Source organism: Thamnophis sirtalis, unplaced genomic scaffold (assembly GCF_051295495.1).
Source record: "Thamnophis sirtalis isolate CommonGarterSnake01/CBP01778 unplaced genomic scaffold, rThaSir2_p1.2 scaffold_2, whole genome shotgun sequence".
Classification (NCBI taxonomy): domain Eukaryota; kingdom Metazoa; phylum Chordata; class Lepidosauria; order Squamata; family Natricidae; genus Thamnophis; species Thamnophis sirtalis.
The window spans coordinates 76,373,796-76,393,864 of record NW_028261382.1 but is presented as its reverse complement, the minus strand read 5'-3'; the positions used below and the strand labels follow the sequence as shown (position 1 = coordinate 76,393,864).

At 45.7% G+C, this 20,069-nt stretch overlaps 1 protein-coding gene across 1 annotated transcript in view; it reads left to right on the top strand.

Annotated features, from left to right (window-relative positions):
- PDLIM2 (PDZ and LIM domain 2) overlaps positions 1–20,069 on the top strand; it is an 83,698-nt gene that overhangs the window by 41,476 nt on the left and 22,153 nt on the right. Inside the window, exons 4-6 of the mRNA XM_087706127.1 lie at positions 2,950–3,019; positions 3,983–4,176; positions 5,554–5,608. Coding sequence (XP_087562253.1) covers positions 2,950–3,019; positions 3,983–4,176; positions 5,554–5,608 — 319 coding nt within the window. The remainder of the gene's footprint in view (positions 1–2,949; positions 3,020–3,982; positions 4,177–5,553; positions 5,609–20,069) is intronic.

Here is a 20,069-nt window from a genome sequence, read left to right as displayed (position 1 = left end):
ACAGCCTCCCGCAAGCCTCTGCCAGTGAAAAGGGAGCTCGGGAGGGTTAGGGTCCCTCCTGAGCTCCATTTTTGCTGGCAGACGTGCCACAGGTTGGTCCTTTGCTGTTTCCAGGGTGGCCCTGCGGACCAGATCTAAGCACCCTGTGGGCTGGATCCGGCCCTCGGGCCTTGAGTTTGACACTCCTGGTGTAGAGGCTCTATTGATGGTTGACTTAAAGGTCTTGCTTTTGCTAGTGAGATTTTTACCTTCTTTTTCTCACTTTCCATGAAATGGATCGGGAGTAGCATGATGTCTGCAAAGTGTCATCCCAGTGTCAGGGTTCCAAACAGCACCCAAAAGGCAAAGTATTGCTCAAAGTTCCAATTTATTAAGAGAGCCCTATTGGCACATCTGAGAAAACCCGAATCTGAAAGCTTCCCGGTTTTCCTCACCCAGTTGAAAGTTCATGATCTTGCCCCCATACCCACAAGACCATTGCATGGTCGAATCTTCCACTGCCATGCTGGTAGCTTCCACCCATCCAATTCTGGTCAGTTGAAGAGGTGGAAAGACAAAGGATGACCTTGGCTTTCTAGAAAGAACCTTGTTATGGCTACATAGCATCTAACTCCATACAATTCCCCCCTCCCTTTTTTCCACAATAGAAAATGCATAGTAGAATAATAGAAAGTGTGGCAGGCCAAAGATCCAAAGGAAAAGATGGCTGCAGACTTGACACCCAGCCTGTTCTGCTAGGAGAAGAGACAGCTCAGCAGTTGGAAGTCAGAATTGAAATCCACAGGTCTTAAGGTTGCTAGAGTTGGACACCCCTGCTCTATAGCCTGCCCTCTTCTCCTTCTCAATGCAGTTGGGTTCTTTTGTGCTCACCCCCTCCATAATTCCATTCTCCTTAATGAATTCCAGCTCTCAGCTACATCAAAGTGCATTCTTCTTGAGAGAATATAAAAGGAACCACTCTGTCCCACTCACCCACTCTCTGCTCCCAATTTTAGTGTCCGGGGGGGGGGGCAGGGCGGTGAGTGTATCCCAAACCTCCCCTTGTTCTGGGGCCCGGAGTCAGCATCTCTTCTGATGTAAGATAATTGGGAGTGACAGAACCTTCTTTTAATCCATGGTTAAGAAGCCGTCTCTGTCGCATCTTGGCTGGAGCAAAGAGCTATTAGGGAAGACCTTAATTGTGCCATCTGTGCTTCATTGAAAGCGCTTGGAGTCAACACCCTGTGGGAGAGGCAAACTGTCTTGGTTCAGGAAGGGTTATTTATTTATGGTGGGGTGCTGGTGTGAGATGAAAGAATACCTAAGGGGTCTCCGATGTGGCAGTTCCCCTGAAACTGAAGCTGGATAGAGAAACAGAGGAGAAGATTCCAGGCCATTTTCGGTTTTGGCAGTGATGTTGGCCAAGCTCTCCTGCTTTTAGTTGCCTCTTTATTTGTGCCAAGAAAGAAAGCACTGATTATTTTTCCTTCCCCAATAGAAGATACTATTTTTGTAGCTCTGGCTTGCACTGTGAGGTCCTTGGTGCTCTCTGAGCTTGCCTGTTTTCTTCCATGTTATTTCATTTCCAAACTAGGTAATGAAAGTTGGGTAGTGGTTAGGTAGTGAGACGTCTACAAGAAAACAACCAAACTTGGAGAGATTGAATGTGGGTGGTCACCGGAATGAGAGATTTTCTCTTCTGAGCTTTCGGATTCCTACTGAAGACCATCTTGTCTCTACTGGAATAAGTGCTTTGGGCTATTCTGTGAGTCGTATTTATGTGGTGCGTTCCTACTTGTTGATTGGTGTGTTGATTATTGGCCATTGGCTGTTGTTTCCTTGGGCTGCCAAGACCTCTGCTTCCAAGTACTTCAGAGGTGGGTTCCTACCAGTTCGCACCAGTTCGGTAGAACCGGTTCGTCAAATCTACCAAACCGGTTGGAAGAGGTTCCACCAGTGGACCCGGAAAGCAGGCCACACCTACAGAAGAGGTTCCAAAAGTTTTTGAAACCCACCACTCACACACACACACACACACACACACAGACTCACACAGAGAGAGAAAGAGAAAGAGAAAGAAAGGAAGAAAGAAATAAAGAAAAAAAGAAAAAAGAAAGAAAAAGTGAGAGAGAGATGAAAAGAAAAAGGGACAGAGAGACAAAAGGAAGGAAGGAGAGAGAGAGAGAGAGAGAGAGAGAGAGAGAGAGAGAGAGAGAGAGAGAACACATGGCTGGCAAGCCACTCCCACCAGGTCACATGGCTGGCAAACCACTCCCACAAAGGAGGCCACACCCACAGAGTAGGTTCGGAAAAAAATTGAAACCCACCACTGAAGTACTTGATAACGTGGACCAGCACTCCTGTTGACTGACAAGGGGCCCGATGATCTTTAGCTCAGAAGAGTGAACCTCTGTTCCCAGTGACTGACTCAGATTCAATCTTGGAACATTATCTTGAATCTTCATGAAGGAAGGAAGTATATTTGCCTTCTTTCATGAAACTCAGAGGAGAATCAAGGACTTCACACTTTCTCAATCTTGGAGGAGACCTTGCTTCCAATGAGAGGTCTGTTGTCTGAGCCCTTCCCTTACAATGTCTGCCTTGGACCTGATACCTTCTCACCCCTCACAGTCACCACGTTGTTGTTGGTTCTTCTTCTTCTTCTTCTTCTTCTTCTTCTTCTTCTTTTTCTTCTTCTTCTTCTTCTTCTTCTTCTTCTTCTTCTTCTTCTTCTTCTTCTTCTTCTTCTACTTCTTCGTCTTCGTCTTCGTCTTCTTTTTCTTCATCTTCTTCTCCTCCTCCTCCTCCTCCTCTTGAACTAGACGGGGAAATTGGCAGAACTCATCAATTTCAATATTTTTGTTAGCGGTCCCTTCTTTCGCAAGTGGGTTGGTGAACCTGTCAGTCAACTTATTGCTTAAGATACTTTTGTTCTTAACTATCTGCCTTTCTCCTCTTGTCTTATCAAAGGTCACAGCAGTTTTCTCCCAGCCAGACCAATGGCGAAAGTTCCCCAGAGATGTTGGCCATACGATTTCAGGTAAGGACTCCTTTCATTCCAGCTTGCTAGATGGGTTTGGATGAGAATCAATCCAACTTCATTAAGAGTGCCACAAATTACACTGCTTCCCACAGCAACTTGGTTTTGCCTGTGTGTGGAGGAGGAGCTATATGGGTACAACCAGTACTGGCCTGGGTAGTAATCACATCACTGGTCTTTTTGGTACCATGACTTTTCTTCAGAAGTTAACAATATGTGGGAAGAAGCCAGTCAGGGTTATTATTGTTAGTTCAGAAATCGTGTCCGACCCATCACAACCCCAGGGACAACATTCCTCCAGGCCTTCCTGTCCTCTACCACCCTCTGGAGTCCATTGAAGCTCACGCTGACTGCTTCGGTGACTCCATCCAACCACCTCCTTCTCTGCCATCCCCTTCTTCTTTTGCCCTCAGTCTTTCCCAGCATTAGATTCTTCCCCAGTGAGTCCTTCCTTCTCATTAAATGGCCAAAGTATTTGAGTCTCCTCGTCATGATCTGGCCTTCTAAAGAGCGGTCAGGGTTGATCTCCTCTAGGACTGACCGGTTGGATCGCCTTGCAGTCCAAGGGACTCGCAGGAGTCTTCTCCAGCACCAGAGTTCAAAGGCCTCCATTCTCTGGTGCTCAGCCTTTCTTATGGTCCAACCTTCACAGCCATCCATTGCAACTGGGAAAACCATAGCCTTGACTATACACACTTTTGTTGGTAGGGTAATGACTCTGCTTTTTAGTATGTTGTCTAGATTTGCCATAGCTTTCCTCTCCTGGAGCAAGCGTCTTTTAATTTCTTGGCTCTTTTTATTATTAGGGAAGAAGAGTGATCTTAGTCATCCAATTTTGGGATTCTATAAAATAATTGCTAGTATTAATTTGTGCCTACTGTGTTGTTGTCTCTCTGATTTTCTGTAAACAGCCTATTCTTCTCAACTTGTTTTTTTTAAAATTATGTTTGCCTTTTCCAACAGGATGTGGTGAGAACTAGAGACAATGGTCATAATTCAGTGAGATCTTCCTACTCAAGCCCAGCTTCCATCAGCCCACGTCCCACCAGCCCCTACAGTCCTTCATCTCCTGGGTATCGACCTGGCAGCCCATACAGCCCTGTGAGACCCAGTCTGCCCACAGAGATCAGAGGGGAGCCTGTGATGAACAGCCGCAGGTAGGCTACATCTTTAGGAACTGAATCAGACCAAACATCTGTTGAGTCTGCCCATAGAAACGTTGAAATACATGGAGAACAATCTTTGGCAATCATCCACCCAAAGCTAGTAGGATGAAAAATGCACCTTCTTAGATCAGGAGGAACGTGCATGTAATTATGTTATCTGGCACCACACTTCATCAACAATGAATCCTTTTCATTGAAGGTGCATTCATGAAGAATTGTTTTATAGTTTTGAACAAGTTGGACTAGAAATGAGGAGAACCATCTTCAAATAGACAGTTGAGCTCATTAAGACAGGGCTCTCCATCCTTGGCAACTTTAATAGCAGATTTTATATACCGCTTCATAGGGCTTTCAGCCCTCTCTAAGCGGTTTACAGAGTCAGCATATTGCCCCCAACAACAATCCGGGTCCTCATTTTACCCACCTCGGAAGGATGGAAGGCTGAGTCAACCCTGAGCCGGTGAGATTTGAACCGCTGAACTGCTGATCTAGCAGTCAGCTGAAGTGGCCTGCAGTACTGCACTCTACCCACTGCGCCACCTCGGCTCTTAGTTAGTTTAACAATTGTGGACTTCAACTCCCAGAGTTGCGGAATTCTAAGCCAGCCATATTTTCCATATCTAGCCTATTTTACAGAATTGCTTGACTGGGAAGGAAAGATTTCCAGTCCTACATCTAAAAAAAGTCTCCTTCAATTTTCAGAAGAAAAGGCAGGATGTAAATGCAGTGAATTAATATATTTGTTTAATTGGGGAATCAGTGATAATGGAGAACTTCCAGAAATAATAGTAAATGAAGTATACATAAAATGATTAGAATTATTAAGATTCTATTATGTTTAAAGTATTGCTTAAAGTATTGAAAATAACGTGAATTATTTTTTTTAAAAATCAATACTAATTGCCATTGAGAATTACAGGCATACAATTATTTAACTTTTCATCCAAAGTTGAGTATAAAATAAATTTTAAAAGAACCATTACAATTCACATCGAAGTACAAATTAGTTCACTCTTGAACTAATTATTTAATGTTAAAATTCCTATTGTTACTTAACATTTATAAAAGTAGTCCTCAACTTACACTACACTGGGACTGGAATTCTGTCATAAGTTGCTGCAGTCATAAAGTGAGCTATCAGGCGTCAACATAGAAACTCTGAACTACATATTAGTTATAAGTTTCACTCTTGATCTCATTATTTAATGTTAAGATTTCCATTGTTATTTAATGTGTATACAGCCAACTGAACTCGAAGTCCACACCTCTGAAAATGACTAAAGTTGAGCAACACTGCCCTAAGCACATACTTCTTCCTATTTCTTATCCATAATAAGTAATTTCCATGTTTCTGTGCTCTTTTTTAAGCTTCCAGTCAATGGGGACTTCACCTCAGAGTCAGCAAGAGTCAAGCAACAGACAGGTAAAAAGTGTGTGAGCTCAAACTCTTTTTGGGATTCTGGAATCTTGGGACGATACATACATACACAGCTACTCTGAGCACTTTGTTCTGGAAAACAGCATATTTGTGGCACAGGTGATTTATAGGAAACGGTTTGACTTTGGGAAAAAACCAGAAAGAGCATGGAAGGAAAAGGTAGAGGGGGAGGTTGCAAGAAATGCCGTTAAACCCACAGACTTGGCTGAATTCTCTGCTTCTTTAATAGCTTTAGCAGCAGGGAGCCATCATAACTGGAGCCATATACCCAGAGAAGCATAGTCAGCTAATATTTTTGTAACGTGATCAAAGAGGTGTGTGTGTGTGAGAGGGGGAGGAAACTTATTTCCACTTAACACTGATCCGACCTGTGATTCTCTTCCCCTTTTTGTAGAACTTGTATTATCATCTCTTCAGCTCATGACTCCTTCATGACTCCATTGCCCTCAGCTAGCCAAGGGACTTCTGTAGCCTTTGTTGGCCCTTCAGGCTTAATGTCTCAGCTGTTGATCTTGTTGCTTTGAACTGGCTGCTAACCCTGCACAAGTCTCTGAGGCCCACTGCGCACCTGGCTAGCTGGCTGGGGACGCATGCTTGTTCCTGCCTCATGTCTCCAAGCAACAAGTGGGATCCATGGGAGGCCAAAACCAGTTTGGGGAGATGCTGCGTGCATCTTTTACACAAGGGGCAGGGTGAAGTCCTTCCTCCTGAGGCCTATTAAAAGTATCTTTTGCAAGTACATCCACGATTGCCTCAGCCAAAGAGACCTACCTGTTCACAGGTAGTTCATGAGGGAAGCCCCTGGTGTGAATTCGTAGCATCTCGTGATGCTTTTAGAGGTGCCGCAAGAGAAGAAGTTGTAGAGAAGTTGGAAGTTAAGCAGCTAAGCTTTTCAATGATATTAGCAGCTACCTGAGAAGGTCTTAGCTCTCAAAAATCATATCAGGTTATATTTCTTCTCCACCTCCTCCACTCTTTTATTTACAAGTAGTTGTAAATAGAACATCAACAATTGTTTGTCATCTTCTAGACCAGCGGTCACCAACTGGGGTCCGCTAGAAAATTTTGGTGGTCTGTAGAAAAATAATTTGCATTTTTTAATATTGCACTAAATCAGGGGTCCTCAAACTACGACCCCTGGGATGGATACGTGCAATGAATGCTTGTGTTGCTGCAGAGAGTCTCCCACTTTGGGGTCTTTTTATGAGGGTCGGAGGGGGGCAGAAATTCTGACTTGGGGTCTGCTTCAGCCTCCTGGTGGGGGGCTTTGGGTGAAGGCTGGAGGGAAGAGCCGCTGGTGGCAAAGAGCCAGAAGGCCTTGTTCCAATGGGACTGCATCATGGCCTGGAACTGGCTGACTATCTCAGCCCACTGAGCCTCCAGGTGCCAGTACTGGCCTTGCACTCCCGCAGGTCTTCCCTCTGCTTGGAAAGCCTATGTTCGTAGTCCTCAGTGAGGTGCTGAGCCTCCTTCTCAGTCAGATCCAATTTAAACTGAGCTGTTTTGCTAACGCTTTCTCACGGTGGCTGCTTAGCTCCAACAACTGCTTCCTGTTGAGGCCCTAAGAAGCTCGGGCAGGTGGGCAGGTGAGAAGTGGCTGGTAGGAGAGGGGTGAGTAGAGACTGGCAAGGTGCCCCTGATTCGAGCAACATCAAGTTGACCACACCCACCCAGTCACATGACCACCTAGCCACGCCCACCCATCTGGTCATTAGGCAGATTAGTGGTCCGCGGGATTTAAAATTATGAATGTAGTGGTCCCTGAGGTCTGAAAGTTTGGTGACCCTTATTCTAGACCAAGGTCCCTTGCTCTCAGTTTTACAATTCTCAGAGCCTTCTCAAAAATTGAATGGCCACATTCTACACAGTAGCTATACCATCCTAAAATAGGCTTTGCACATTTCCAAATTGGAGCCAACCTACACATCCCTACCAAACTTCTTGGAAAATAAATGGAAAATATTGATTCTTCTGCCCACATATATGATCTGGCCCCACTCATCTTGTATTGCTTTCTTGTCCACTAGGATTTCCCTACGTCATCAGAAATATTACGCATTGCCTTTGATTGGCCATCCCTGCATCCCCTGTTTTTGCTTGAAAATATTTCTGAATCACTTTATTTCTAAAAAGGAAAGAATAATAATTGTGGTTGTCTTTCTCATTCAGTAAGAAGGAATATTGGCCTGCTTTTATTTTTTTTAGTGGGATGGGATTTGAAGGATATTGATGCAGATATGGGCAGGGTGGCCGTGGATGTAATCTCTCTCTATATATAAATGTGTGTGTGTGTGTGTGTGTATTCCAGCATAACTCTGGAACACCTCGAGCAATTTCAACCAAACTTGGTACACAGATGACTTACTCTCTGGAAACAAATACTGTGGGGGTAAGACACCCCCTTGGGTGTGTGTGTGTGTTCTGCTAACATACAGCCTGTTGTGCTTTAAAATGGCTTCTACTGTACTGCCGTAAAATGGCTTCTACCATGCAGCGCAGTGGAGTTGCCATGGTAAAGTCTTCACAGTACTCCACAAGGGGGGCCCCCTCTGGTAAGGGGGAAAATCCAACATTAGAAATTACGTTTGGGCTAGACATTTCCCACCTATAGATAAATATCCAGGCAACGCTGGGTTATCAGCTGATAATTAATAGAATTAAGCATGATAGAACTTCTATAAAAAATCCAGTTATCTCTATAGAAATTGCTAACTTCTCCTATGATAACCAGAACAGGGAGACCAAATTGAAATAGACCTTGGAGGTCTTCTAGTCCAACCCCCTGCTCAAGCAGGAGACCCCATACCAGTCCAGACAAGTAGCTAAAAGCCTCCATTTATGGCAATGTTTGAAGGCAAGCTGTTCCACTGGCTAATGGTTCTCACCATTAGAAAATTTCTCCTTAGTCCTAGGTTGGCTCTTTCCTTGTTTAGTTTCCATCCATTGTTTCTTGTCTGATGCTTTTTCTGATGCTTGGGAAAATTGACTGGCCCCCTCTTTGTGGCAGCCTCACAAATGTTGGAACACTGTTGTCATGTCACCCTAGTCCATCACATGCCAAAAGCAGGGGGAGCGCGGGGGCATCGTGCCCATGCACACAAGCCCACCCCCATAATTCTATGTGCCCACCCCCAGCACATGTGGGCGCGCAACCCCCTTGCACAACCCATTTTTTGGTCTCCCCAGGCTCCAGAGCCTTTCTGAGCAGCCTGGGGAGGCCGAAAACGGCCTGTGTCCCTACTTCTGGTGGGCCCAGAAGGCCCGAAAATCAGCTGGCCGGTGCGCGCATGTGTGTGCCGGAGCTAAGCTTGCGTGCCCACCGATACTGCTCTGCGTGCCACCTGTGCCATGAGTTCACCATCACAGCCCATTCCGTCTTTTCACTGGATTGGGGCCCATGAAGCTTTTAAAATGGATATCTGCTATTAATTTCTTGGAAATCAGGACCACTTTGGTAGTTAGGCTGTGTAAAGCATTTTCCCACGAGAAAACTTTTAGTCACTCTTACACCCCCACCCTCACCCCCTTCTTATGTTTGATGAAGATCAGTTCCAGTCTCCACTGAGGGATAAAACAAAAGGGTTCGACACAATTGGAGATTGTGTAATCCTGAAATGAAGCATTCAGATTTAAATCCGCTAAAACAAATCTGCTTCCCTCGTGCCGTTTCAGTGGCTGCATTGTACGCCATGGGTTTGTTCAAATCAATAGTTCAGTTCAATCCATAAATCAATTGCTTACATCCCAAAGGCTTTAAGCAGATGTCAGGAGGAAAGGAGATTGCCCTGCCCTGTGAAACTATAATCTAACAAAAATATTCAACTCAACATTTTTCTCCACCCTTAGTCAATGTAATCCTGAGCCCTGAAGGACGCATCAAACTGGTTGGACTTAATGCTTTTGTATGTTGTTCAATCTGGATTTGGCAAGTTGGTAGCACTCAAGAATGTTCATTCTGTAATGCTGCTCTTTCCCTCCCTCCCTCCCCCCCTTCTCCCCCCTCTCCCTCTCTCTCTCCCTTCCTCCCCCTTTCCTCCCTCCCCTCTCCTCTCTCTCCCTCCTCTCTCTCCCTCTCTCCCTCTCTTTTTGCCAGACAATGGCCATAAATGGGAACATGGAGATCATTTAGGGCAGGGGTCTCCAACCTTGGCAACTTTAAGACTTGTGGACTTTAACTCCCAGAGTTCCTCAGCCAGCAAAGAATTCTGGCAGTTGAAGCCCACAAGTCTTAAAATTGCCAAGATTGGAAAGCTCTGATTTAGGGGACAATATTTAAATGAGAATACAAGTTGATGTAGCAGAGACTTCAACCTGCCAACAAAAGTGCGTCTAGTCAAGACAGTGGTTTTCCCAGTTGCAATGGATGGCTGTGAAAGTTGGACCATAAGGAAGGCTGAGCGCCAAAGAATGGAGGTCTTTGAACGATGGTGCTGGAGAAGACTCCTGTGAGTCCCTTGGACTGCAAGGCGATCAAACCTGTCAGTCCTAGAGGAGATCAGCCCTGACTGCTCTTTAGAAGCAGATCCTGAAAAAGAAACTCAAATCCTTTGGCCACCTATTGAGAAGAAAGGACTCCCTGGAGAAGAGCTTAATGCTGGGAACGATTGAGGGCAAAAGAAGAAGGGGACAACAGAGAATGAGGTGGCTGGATGGAGTCATCGAAGCAGTCAGGGTGAGCTTAAATGGACTCCAGAGGATGACAGGAAGACCTGGAGGAACATTGTCCATGGAGTCGCGATGGTTCGGACACGACTTTGCAACTAAAAACAACAGCAAGTTGATATGGTGTCATGGCTGCAGGACTGAGCTTTGAAGCTCCATTTTGAATCTTAATGTGGGTTGTGAACTTACTTTGGTGGCCTTAGACTAGGCACGTTCTCAGCTTCGGTCTCTTACCTGCACAAAGGGAGAAGATAAGTCACAAAATGTCTTTTTGTGAGTACGACAACGAGTTAATGAACTTTGTTGTGGTTGACTTGTAGCTACGATTATCATTGTGACTATTTCCACGATACAGATGTAACTCCGTGGCTGCACTTTCTCCTTGCAGTTGTACTGAAGGTTTTCTGAGTTTTGTAAGCCAGCTTCCCAGGGTGATCTTCTGGAATGCTTCTGCCCTGCCTGAGGGACTTTCTGCCTCTCCTCTTATGGTCTTTGAGGTCTTGTCTCCATGCCCGTGTCCTGGCATTTCCCTCTGCTGTTGCTCTTTTGGGTTGGAACTCTTGTTTGTTTGCTTGCTTTGGCTCCTTGGACTGGTCTGTCTGCGTTTTTGATATATTCTGGGGACTGTTTTTCAAGCCCAAATTTTTGGGAGGAGAAGTTGGCCCAAAACATACTGCTTGCCAGCTGGCATCTTAGTCATCCCAGCTCTACAAGGTCTTGCTTTCTCCTCATCGTTTTCTTTCCCTTCCAATATTTATTTGCTTTAGTTCTTGGCCCTGCTTTGGTTGACCTCTTCCAACCCAGCCGTTGCCTTGAGCTGCAGGCTCAGATTTGAAGGTTGGAGGCTAATGAGCTGATGCTTGAGCCTGGCCGGCTCTCCTTTATCTTATTTCCCCCAGAAAAATTCCTTAGCAGGGCAGCTTCCCAGAAAGGGGGACCACAGGAATTAATGTGACTTCTAGAATGCTCTGTTCAGCTTGAATTCCAGAACAAGGAAGAACCTCCTCTAGATTGCTATAGATGCAGGGGAGAAATCCAGCAGGTTCTGACCAGTTCTGGAAAACCGGTAGCGGAAATTTTGAGTAGTTTGGAGAATGGGCAAATACCACTTCTGGCTGGCCCCAGAGTTGGGAAGGAATGGGGATTTTGCAGTATCCTTCTCCTGCAATGCCCACCAAGCCACGCCCACAGAAACAGTAGTTAAAAAAATTGAACTTTACCACTGAATAGATGTCCTTTTTTCTCATAATATTCAGATAGTTTGGAAGCCTAGGTTGTTGTTGTTAGTTGCGAAGTCATGTCCGACCCATCGTGACCCCATGGACAACGTTCCTCCAGGGCTTCCTCTCCTCTACCATCCTCTGGAATCCATTGAAGCTTACGCCGACTGCTTTGGTGACTCCATCCAGCCACCTCATTCTCTTTCGTTCCCTTCTTCTTTTGCCTTCCATCATTCCCAGCATGGGGCTCTTCTCCAGTGAGTCCTTTCTTCTCATTAGGTGGCCAAAGTATTTGAGTTTCCTCTTCAGGAGGAGTCAAGGTTGATCTCCTCTAGGACTGACCGGTTGGATCGCCTTGCAGTGCAAGGGACTCGAAGGAGTCTTCTCCAGCATCAGAGTTCAAAGGCCTCCATTCTTTGGCGCTCAGCCTTTCTTATGGAAGCCTACAGAGATACATAGGAGGATGTAAGATTCATTTAGTCCCGGGTTCAACTAAAATCTTCGCCAGGTGATGGCCTTTACCAAGTGACACTTAGTAAACATAAGGTGCCGTGCAGAGGTGATTCTGACCAGTTCTAGAGAACCAGTAGCAGAAATTTTGAGTAGTTCGGAGAACCGGCAAATACCACCTCTGATTGGCCCCGCCCCCATCGACCAGTCCCAGCTGATCAGGAGGGAATGGGGATTTTGCAGTATCCTTCCCCTGGAGTTTGGGAGGGAATGGAGATTTTCCCCTGCCATGCCAACCAAGCCATGCCCACAGAACCGGTAGTAAAATTTTTTGAATCCCACTACTTGTGCCGTGTAGCAAGGCGGAAAGCATGCCTCCTTTCTGAATTTGTTCTTATTTATTCAGAAACATTCAGAACCCGGGACTAAATGAATCTTACATCCTCCTATGTATCTCTGTAGGCTTACATAAGAAAGGCTGGGCTCAAAGGAAAGCCTGAAGAAGGGTTGAAAATATAACATAGGAAGCCCACTGTTGGGCTTACGATCTTAAAAAAATAACCTAATAAGAAAAGAGGGGGGAATAAATGAGAAAAGGATTAGACCTCCAAGTCGGTAGCCATATTGTTTCTGTGGCAGAAAATTCCATGCATGACTTGGGGTTTAGGTGAAGATTTATTTTGACTGCATTGAATCAATTGCCAACTCGCTTCCTTGAGTGGCCCTATATTAAACCAACATGGGGAATGGAGAACAGATTCCTTGCCTTCTCCTCTCCGTGCAGTCTTCTAACCAAGTTCACTGAAATTGGAGGCAGCATTTCTTTCTCATTTGGGGATCAGAAATAAATGAAAAATGACAGTTCTCAAAAATAGGCATATCACAGCCTCACTGAAAGCAGTCCCCACGGCTTGTGGGGTAAGCCCCATCTAATTTGAAGTTTGAAGTTTGAAGTTTCATTTTATTTATTTGCCGCCCTATTCCCTAAAAGGGACTCAGGGCGGCGAACAACTCCAACGGGAAGGGGAACATACAAATACAAAATAAACATTTAAAATGACCAACAACCACACCTGTCGAGAGGGGAAGGGAGCTCATCAACCCCAGGCCTGCCGACACAGCCAGGTCTTAACAGCTTTTCGGAAAGCCAGGAGAGAGGTGAGGGTCTGAATCTCCGCGGGGAGTTCGTTCCAGAGGGCCGGAGCTGCAACAGAGAAGGCCCTCCCCCAGGTCGTAGCCAGATGGCATTGGCTGGTGGATGGAACCCGGAGGAGGCCGGCCCTGTGCGATCTAATGGGTCTTTGGGAGGTAATTGGCAGTAGGCGGTCTCTCAAGTACCCAGGTCCAATACCATGAAGGGCTTTATAAGTTACGACTAGCATCTTGAAGCGCATCCGGAGACCGATTGGAAGCCAGTGCAGCTCGCGGAGGATAGGTGTAACGTGGGTGTATCGAGGTACATCCACAATCGCTCGCGCGGCTGCATTCTGGACAAGTTGAAGTCTCCGAATGCTCTTCAAGGGCTGCCCCATGTAGAGCGCAAGCTTTTTACTCTCCCAAAATGTTAGATGCATCCGTGGGCCACCAAAAGAGCCCCCCAGTCCTGCTCCCCACTAAAGCACCTGACATTTTTTCATAAGGAGAGTGAACTGATCTATTTATTTAGTTTGTCAAATATGTACGAGATAACAGGTATAAGTATAAACATGGACATGAACGCAGGAAATGGGTATGAATAAATGGGGACAGTAGGAAAGCTTTGGTAGGCATGTTGGAGTGCTTATGCAGACCCCCTTTGGGACCTCTTAGGAATGGGGTGAGGTCCACGCTAGACAATTTAAGGTTAAAGTTATGGGGGTTTGGGGAAAAAACCCACACCCAGGTAGTGCATTCCAGACAGGGGTGGGCCGATTCGGTGCAATTTGGGCACACCGAATGTAAAAGACTGATGAAAGAGAGTTAACCCAGGGGTGGGATTCAGCCGTTTCAGACCGGTTGGGGCAAACTGGATGTTAATTTTACATCTGGTATGCTGAGCTGGTAGTTCTAGGGACTGGCTGGCCCCGCCCACCCCATTCCACTCCTCCCAGGAGTCTCCACGCGGCCCGTTTTGGATGCCACATAAGTGCAGGGCCTTTCCGGAGCCTGGCCTCCCAGAAGTCCGTTTTCACCTCCAAGAGGCTCAAGGAAAGCCTCCAGAGCCTGGGGAGGGCAAAAACATCCCCCCTCCCCCGCCTTGGTGCAGGAGGCTTGAGTAGGCCATGCTCACATGGCAATTGGGCAGAGAACCACTTGCTAAATTTTTTAAATCCCGTCCCTGAGTTAATCTGAAGATAGCTTTATAGGCATGTAAGATAGGTAGGTATTCTGGGGTCAAGAATCAGAGGTACTCACTAGAGAGGAAAGGAGGTCACTCAAGAGGAAAAGCTTGATGGGATGTCTGACCTAACAGATCAGAGTGTATCAAGTTGAGGAAGGCTAGACCAGGCTGTCCCTTTTGAAATTGTCTATTCTCACAAATTCCTTTGTTTCTTTGGGGGGGGGGGGTGGCTAAGGAAGATCATAGGCAATGCTGATGAGGGTCTTTCTGTCAAGCTTCCTGCAGTCTGATGTTCCCAGAAACATTTGTTTTTATTTAGGAAGGACTTCTCCCCCCCCCCCTTCTGTCTCCAAGGTTTTTAAGCAGGAGCAGCTGGGAGTGCCAAGGATGATTTACTATTTGTCTAGCAAAAAATGTCTTTAGATTAAGAAGCTGCTAGAGGTTGGGAAGAGAAAGGGGCAAAGCACCCCCAATATACTTAAAGCATTAAAAGATGGCAGGTCAAAAAGGAGGAAGCATCATGTAAAATCCACCAAACTGAGGGAACTACCGTATTTTGCGGAATATAAGATGCACCTTTCTCCCCCTAAAAGAGTGTGGAAATGTTGGTGCATCTCATACACCGAATACAGCAATTTTTGGCTTCCCAAAGCCCCATCTCCCATCCCATTTTTGCGAAAAACAGGTGAAAAATGAGCCTGCTTTTCCCCAAATGGAGGCGTTTTTGCCTTCCCCCTACCCCCAAAAGTACTCTGCAGGTTTCAGCAGGGCTGGGGGAAGGGAAAAATGCCCTGTTTTCTGGCCATTTTTTTGCAAAAACGGGGACATTTTTCCTTTCCCCCAGCCCTGCTGAAGCCTGCAGAATGCTCCTGGGAGCATGAGTCTTACCACCTCCGCGAGCCTCCACAATGCTCCAGCTGCTCAGCGGAGCATCGCACAGGCTCCGTGCACCTGAGCAGAAGCGCCGAAGACTTAAAAGACCGGTAAGGAGCTCGGGCAAGCAGGTGGGCTCTCCAGAGCACTGTACCGGAACGGTATCCAGTGCTCCGGGCAGGCTCTGGTACGCCCGTACCAGGGCGTAGTACCTGCAACCCACCACTGACCAGTGCATCTTATTGTGTAAAAAATATGGTAGGTATGTCTAGTCTACTAAGTAAGAGAAGGATTAGGGGTGACGTGATACCAGTCTTCCAATATTTGAGGGGTTGTCACAGAGAAGAGGGGATCAACCTGTTTTTCTGAGGATCTGAGGACAGGATAAGAAGTAACAGATGGAGGACCATTAGAGAAATTGGAGGAATTTCCTGACAGTGAGAACAATTAATCCACAGGAGGGATTGCCTCCAGAAGCTGAGTGTGTTCCATCACTAAAGATTTTTAAGGAGAGCCTGGAGTGCCATTTGTCCAGAATGTTATAAGGCAGTAATGGCTAACCTTTTTGCCATTACATGCCTAAAGCAGGGGACACGAGGGGGGTCATGCGTGTGTGTCCCACACCCATAATTCTATGTTCCCTTCCTCCCATGAATGCGTGTGTGAACCCTGCCCTCCCCCTGATTTTGGCACACAATGGCACCGTGGATCCATTTTGCGCCCTCCCCAGGCTCGAGGCTTCTAGGTGCTTGGGGAGGGTGAAAGCTGCCTCCCCCGCCCCCCCTTGAAACTCTCCAGAGGCAGGAAATGGGTCATTTTCTGACTTCCATTTTGCATGTTGGGCTGCTTTTCTCCCTGAAGCCTCCGGAGGGCAAAAAGCGGCCCTAGGTGCACCCCGGAAGTCCATTCCCGAATTTCCGGTTTGTGCGTTGGGCTGACAGGGCAACACCTCGCATGCCCTAAGAAATGGCTCTGCATGCTACCTGTGGCACACATGCCATAGGTTTGTCATCATGGATAATAGAGCATTGTTGGCAAACCTTTTCAGCACCTAGTGCTGAAACGGGAGCACATGCACGCGCAGGGGCAGCACCAGAAACTGGAAGATTAGCTTCCTGATTTGCACGCACGGGAGTGCCGGAAACAGAAAGAGCAGTTCCCCTTCCAGTTTCTGGCATGCGCGGGCACAGAAAGTAGGGCATGCATAGGCTTTGGGAGGCTTCTAGAGTGCTCCTGGGGGCTGCAGGAGGTAAAAACGAGGAAAAAACGGCTCATTTTTCACTTGTTTTTGCCCTCCCCAGGCCCTAGGAGCACTTTGCAAGCCTCCCAAACCCTCTGCAAGTCCATTTTTGCGAAGGGGGATGGTATTCAGTTTTAAAAGATGCACCCAGATTTTCACTCTCTTTTTTGGGGGGGGTAAAAAGGTGTGTCTTATACTCTGAAAAATACATGGAGAACTGTCATTCTGTGTACCTTTCCAGCTTTACCAAGGCTAACATAAAGCTGGAGAGGGTTGGTGTCCCATTAGAGCTGCCATGAATATTATGCATTCACTGGTAGGCCTCTCCAGCAGTCCCTGTTGTTTGATGCTGGATTAAATCCTCTACAGCAGCCAGCTGAATCTCAAACATATGTGGGAGCTCTGTGGAGGCTGATATGGGTAGTTAAAATGGATGTGGCCTGCTGCCAGCTGGCCCACATCACAATGCTCTTGGCTTCTATTGGCAAGCAAATTTGCTGGTGGGGGTGGTATTTAGTTAAGGAATGGCTCAAATTGGGAGCCAGGAGAGGAACAGGCTGGTCAGGAAACCCAGAAATGTAAACGCTGAAGAAAGTGAGATAGAAGTTTTGTGATTGTCAATGACGGGTGTTTGATTTGGAGGGATAACTCAAGTCCAAAAACCAATCCTAGAAGATATATGAGCCAGGATCATGGTTCGAACACTGAATTTATACCAGGTTATCAGATCCCTATCAGGGACGTGGTGGCTCAGTGGATAAGACGTTGAGCTTGTTTATCAGAAAGTTTGGCGAATCGAATCCTTAGCGCTGCGTAACCAAGTGAATTCCCACTACTTATCCCAACTTCTGCCAACCTAGCAGTTCGAAAGCACGTAAAAAATGCAAGTAGAAAAATAGGGACTACTTTGGTGGCAAGTTAATAGCGTTACGTGCGCCTTCGGCATTTAGTCATGCCGGCTACATGACCATGGAGACGTCTTTGGACAGCACTGGCTCTTCGGCTTTGAAACGGAGATGAGCACTGCCCTCTAGAGTCGGGTATGTGAGAGGGGAACTTTTATCAGATTCCTATTTAGCAAATCATTTTTTTCATCCAAACTCTTCTAACAGTTGAAAGGAATAAGATTAGAATAATAATAGGCTGCAATTCCTTGGTGACTTGGAGAAGGTTAGCCAACCAAATTAGGGAGCAGTGAAAACACAAGGCAGGAATGTAGGCCTGACTCCATCCTGCATACTATGCAAACAAGTCCATTAATGTGACTCTTCCACATACCTATGGCAGCCCTTTATGGCCTTAAAAAGGGAGAGTGAGAATTATCTTCTCAAAGGCTCCCTCCTAAATCCTTGCAGACAATTCTCATTCATCAGAATTCTTCAAGCATACAATGGTTTACATGAGGGGAGGGGGGAAATTGCAGCCTCAAAGCCATTTCTTTTCTGCTCTTGCCAATTACATTGCTGAAATTAAGCAGATGTTATCATGGGGGGGGGGAGAACAACACCCTGATTGTGCCATTTTCTGCTAGTTTCAGAAATGTTTTTAAAACATCTCAGCAGGGACCACCTACTACAAGCCAATGGTGTGTAACCCTCTGGTTTTGTCAACGCTCCTTAAGTCAGATCTCTGGGGTGTCCCTAGTCCTATCCAGATGTTTTGTCTTGTATAAACAATGCTAGTTCTGCATTTCCAGGGGATCTATTTTTTTTATAAAGTTTTTTATTTTTTCATTTTCATAACAAATAACCACATGTATACTATTACATAACCAACATTATATTATATTGTTAAATGTTTACATCAGTTCGTCTTACTATCAACTGCCAAAAATGATTATTGGCTCTTCTGCTCTCCATACATCGTATTTGTACCTTATCCATCACTTTCTTCTCCCTCTCTCCTCCCCCTCCCTACCTCCTTTCTTCCCTCTGTCGCCCTTCTCTTCTCTACTTCCCCTTCCTCTTTCCTCCTCCTCTCTCCCCTTTCCACTCCTCCTTTCTCTACTCCTCTTCCCCCACCCCGGACCTCTCTCCCATCCTCTTCTTCCCTTACCTCTCCTGTCTCCCTCACACTCTTCATCTCATTTACTTGGTGTATTTCAGCTTCTGAGCAAGTTCCATTTTATGTTGATGGTATTTATATTTCCTTTTCAATATACATATTTAATTTTAACATATATCTTCCTCCTTTTTTAAAAAGAAAAAAGGATACATATATAGTAATTGTATTTTTAAACACACACACCCAGCCTATTTTTGGCTGAGATGTAGACCTGGTTACGATTCCCAGCTATTCTCATCATTATATTTATATAGTTATGCATCCTTACATGCCCCAACATTTCCAGATCTTAGTGAGCCAAGGAGTTTATAGGTGAGGAGGCCATCCTTTCAGTAGCCCCACCTTTAAGCCATTAGAAGCCGACTAGCATTTTGAATTGGACCCAAAGTAAATCGTGAACGCTGAGCTAAGGGAGTTGCATGTTTATCATGACTAATTCCAGTCAAGAGCATTATAGGACCTTTGAAATTTCTGCATGTATTTCAAAGGGAGCTCCATGTGGAGCCACTTCTAATAATTCAGTCATGATAAAGCAATGCCATGATGCGTCACCTCTGTTTTTTGGCTAGAAATGGGTGGAGTTGACACAAATTAAGCCAAGGAACCTATAGCCACACCAGCAGTCACCAAAGCATTCTTGTTTCCTGGTCGAGCAATTCAGAACTTCCGAAAAGGTTGAGTCATGGGTGAAACTACCTCTCGTTTCGCTATTAGGTATTTTCCTAATCGGGAGTGATTTTTATCTTGCTTACTTTCCATGTAATATTTTCAACAGTAGAATCTGAAACTTTACAGCATCTCTTAAGAAGGAATGGAAATTCTTTCTTTGCCCTGTAGGAGTAAAATTGGTAGTGAACCAGTGGTGAAATTCAATTCTTTTTACTACCAGTTCTGTGAGCGTGGCAGGGGAAGGATGCTGCAAAATCTCCATTCCCTCCGCACTCCAGAGGAAGGATATTGTAAAATCCACGTTTCCTTCCCACTCCAGGGGAAGGATACTGCAAAATCTCCATTCCCTCCCCACTCCAGGGGAAGGATACTGCAAAATCTCCATTCCTTCCCCACTCCAGGGGAAGGATACGGCAAAATCCCTGTTCCCACCCCACTCTGGGGCCAGCCAGAGATGGTTATTTGCCAGTTCTATGAACTACTCAAAATTACTGCTACCAGTTCTCCAGAACCTGCTGAATTTCACCCCTGTATTGAACATAGAAAGTCAGACTCTCTGTCTAATTCTCCCAAGATCTTCAGCAAAGATCTTTTGCATCATTTGCCTCTCTGATATTTCTACCTGAAGATGCCAGGGATCTACTGCTATTGCTATTGATTGCACCTGAGATTGTTTAGTATGGAGAACTTTGTTATTGAGCTAGTCTTGCTACCAGCTTTGAGGATAGCTGTTTGTGATAACCTTGATGCAAAGATATTGTATCTCTTGTGGCACCCAAATTGGCCAAGGAATATTAGTTGGATTTTGGGAACTCGGCAAAGGAGTTCACCATTACCAGCTCTGGTTAACAGTGATGCATTTTAGGGAAATTGCTTTTGATACACAGACAAATAGACCAACCAACCAAAGCTCAATTTGATACACTTCTAAAAGAAAGTGAAAGTAGC